The sequence below is a fragment of the Lepisosteus oculatus genome, chromosome 11 (genome assembly GCF_040954835.1).
Source record: "Lepisosteus oculatus isolate fLepOcu1 chromosome 11, fLepOcu1.hap2, whole genome shotgun sequence".
Classification (NCBI taxonomy): domain Eukaryota; kingdom Metazoa; phylum Chordata; class Actinopteri; order Semionotiformes; family Lepisosteidae; genus Lepisosteus; species Lepisosteus oculatus.
In genome coordinates this window covers 25,692,839-25,694,862 of record NC_090706.1, presented here as the reverse complement: position 1 = coordinate 25,694,862, position 2,024 = coordinate 25,692,839, and the positions used below count along the sequence as shown (strand labels likewise).

At 36.8% G+C, this 2,024-nt stretch overlaps 1 protein-coding gene across 1 annotated transcript; it reads left to right on the top strand.

Moving 5' to 3' along the window:
* The first annotated feature begins 476 nt into the window (after positions 1-476).
* uqcrq (ubiquinol-cytochrome c reductase, complex III subunit VII) lies at positions 477-2,024 on the top strand. Its single transcript, XM_006631810.3, has 3 exons — positions 477-583; positions 1,386-1,556; positions 1,836-2,024. The coding sequence occupies exons 2-3, from the start codon at positions 1,403-1,405 to the stop codon at positions 1,928-1,930; spliced, it is 249 nt and encodes an 82-aa protein (XP_006631873.1). The 5' UTR covers positions 477-583; positions 1,386-1,402; the 3' UTR covers positions 1,931-2,024.

Here is a 2,024-nt window from a genome sequence, read left to right as displayed (position 1 = left end):
TATTCATACTCTAGAAAGTATCTTACCTTAAAATGTTATCCATATCGATAATAACTAAATGAGTGAATTGGGTGCAATATGGTTGGGATAAGCCACTGATAGATCACACATAAGAATCTTAGTGTGATCCTCACTCATCCTGTGTCTGAAGTTGATGATACACGTTATGCTTAATGATGCTTAACAATGATCCTTTTCTATCGTTTGACTGAGACATTTTCCTTAGTATTGTTTTTTTTTGTGTAGAAGATGTCGCTAGTGCATCTCTGATGGCAACAGCATATCCGGCTAATGCTGCAAAATCTGTTGAAGCTCTATTCACTTTTGGAGAAGAGCTGGCAGAAATTTTCGATATCTCCGCATGTTGAAATGTTCATTTGAACTTTTAATTGAATCTAATTGTCTGCTCTCTGCTTTTATGTAACGAGTTTTCCCGTTGTCCTCGCAGCGAGCCGGAAATAATGTGAAACATCCTGAACACTCGCGAAGCATAGAAACCACATTCCGAGAGAAATGCGGTTCTGATACTTAAACCAAGACTGTGTCATACGTCAGTCCGCGGTTCGCCATTAGAGACAAGGAGGTAAGATGTTTTTAGATGTTTAACATGTAAAAAACTGTAAAACGCGAATAATAAGATCAGTCAATAGTATCTGCAGTCTACCGCATTGCTGAGTATTTTAATATTGTTTGTGTTTGGTTGACGACTTGGAATTCTAGTTTCAATTTTTCCGCAGATCAAAGTCAAAGCAAGGTCTTCTGGAGCTGAATAGCACGTCTAAATTGTAGACTGCAGTGTTAGTTTTTCGAAAGGAATCGGCCTACTTGTCTCCTTAAAAGATCCAAATGCCATTTTTCATACAAATGCTCATCATATTGGTCTGTCCTTTCACATTGTGTGATTTTGTTTGTGCTTTAGTTGTGACTGTAGTTGTAAATTGCACGAAAATCACACGCGGATTTGACACTAAATCGAAAATTATAGAATATCTAAATTAGTTTTAAATTGGAGTTTATTGAGAGGAGAGGGACTGTTTAAAGCCTATGGCCTTCATTAAAAACTACGTAACATAAAAGTTAATTAATGTTTTTTTAACATATATCTGCATATGTGTTTGGTATCCCTCACTCTTTTTTATTTTTGCTTGATATGATTGTCAGGTATTAAGACATTTGTATATTGGTAAAACCAAAACTAAAATATCAGTAATATCGACTGTGTTGTGGTTTCTTTGGGGTTAAAATTAGATTCAGACTTGCAGACGTTTTTTTTTTAATTTTAATCCGAGGTGATTATATTTAAAATTAATTAAGATGTGCATGGTTTTTGTTTTTTAACAATTGTTTGATGGACTGTGAGACCGAACATCACCTTTGTGTTCCAGATTATTTTCCTGAGAAAATGGGCCGACACTTCGGAGACCTGTCCAGAATCAGGCATATCATCACTTACACCCTGTCTCCCTTCGAACAGAAGGCGTTTCCCAACTACTTTTCCAAAGGAATCCCCAATGTGTGGAGACGGTTCAGATCGCAGGTGTTTAAAGTTGCACCTCGTAAGTATAGGTGAAGTTATTGAATTTCTCAGGTTGGAACTGCAGACGCAGATGAAGAGTTCTCTTTACAGCGAAACGCGATCTGAAAGTTGTTTTTTTTTAAAGTTCGAAATCGAGTTAATGACATAAACGCCTTCGATTACAGGATTAGACCAATGTTGTCTTTGGACTGCATGGAGATAAACAGTATTCCTGGTATTAACCTGCATAGTGGGTGCAGAATTCATGGAAATGAAAACGCTCACCTTGTAAAGTTATCTTTTCCCTGTCTTTCTATAGCATTTGTGCTGATGTATCTGACCTACACTTGGGGAAACCAAGTATATGAACAAGGAAAGAGGAAGAACCCAGCTGACTATGAGAATGACCAGTGAATTCCAGTCTAATCATCTTCTAACTTCACAGCCCTATTGGGTTATGTTTCATGTGTCCTTAATCTGTGCAAAATAAAGGAAATATTTATTACTA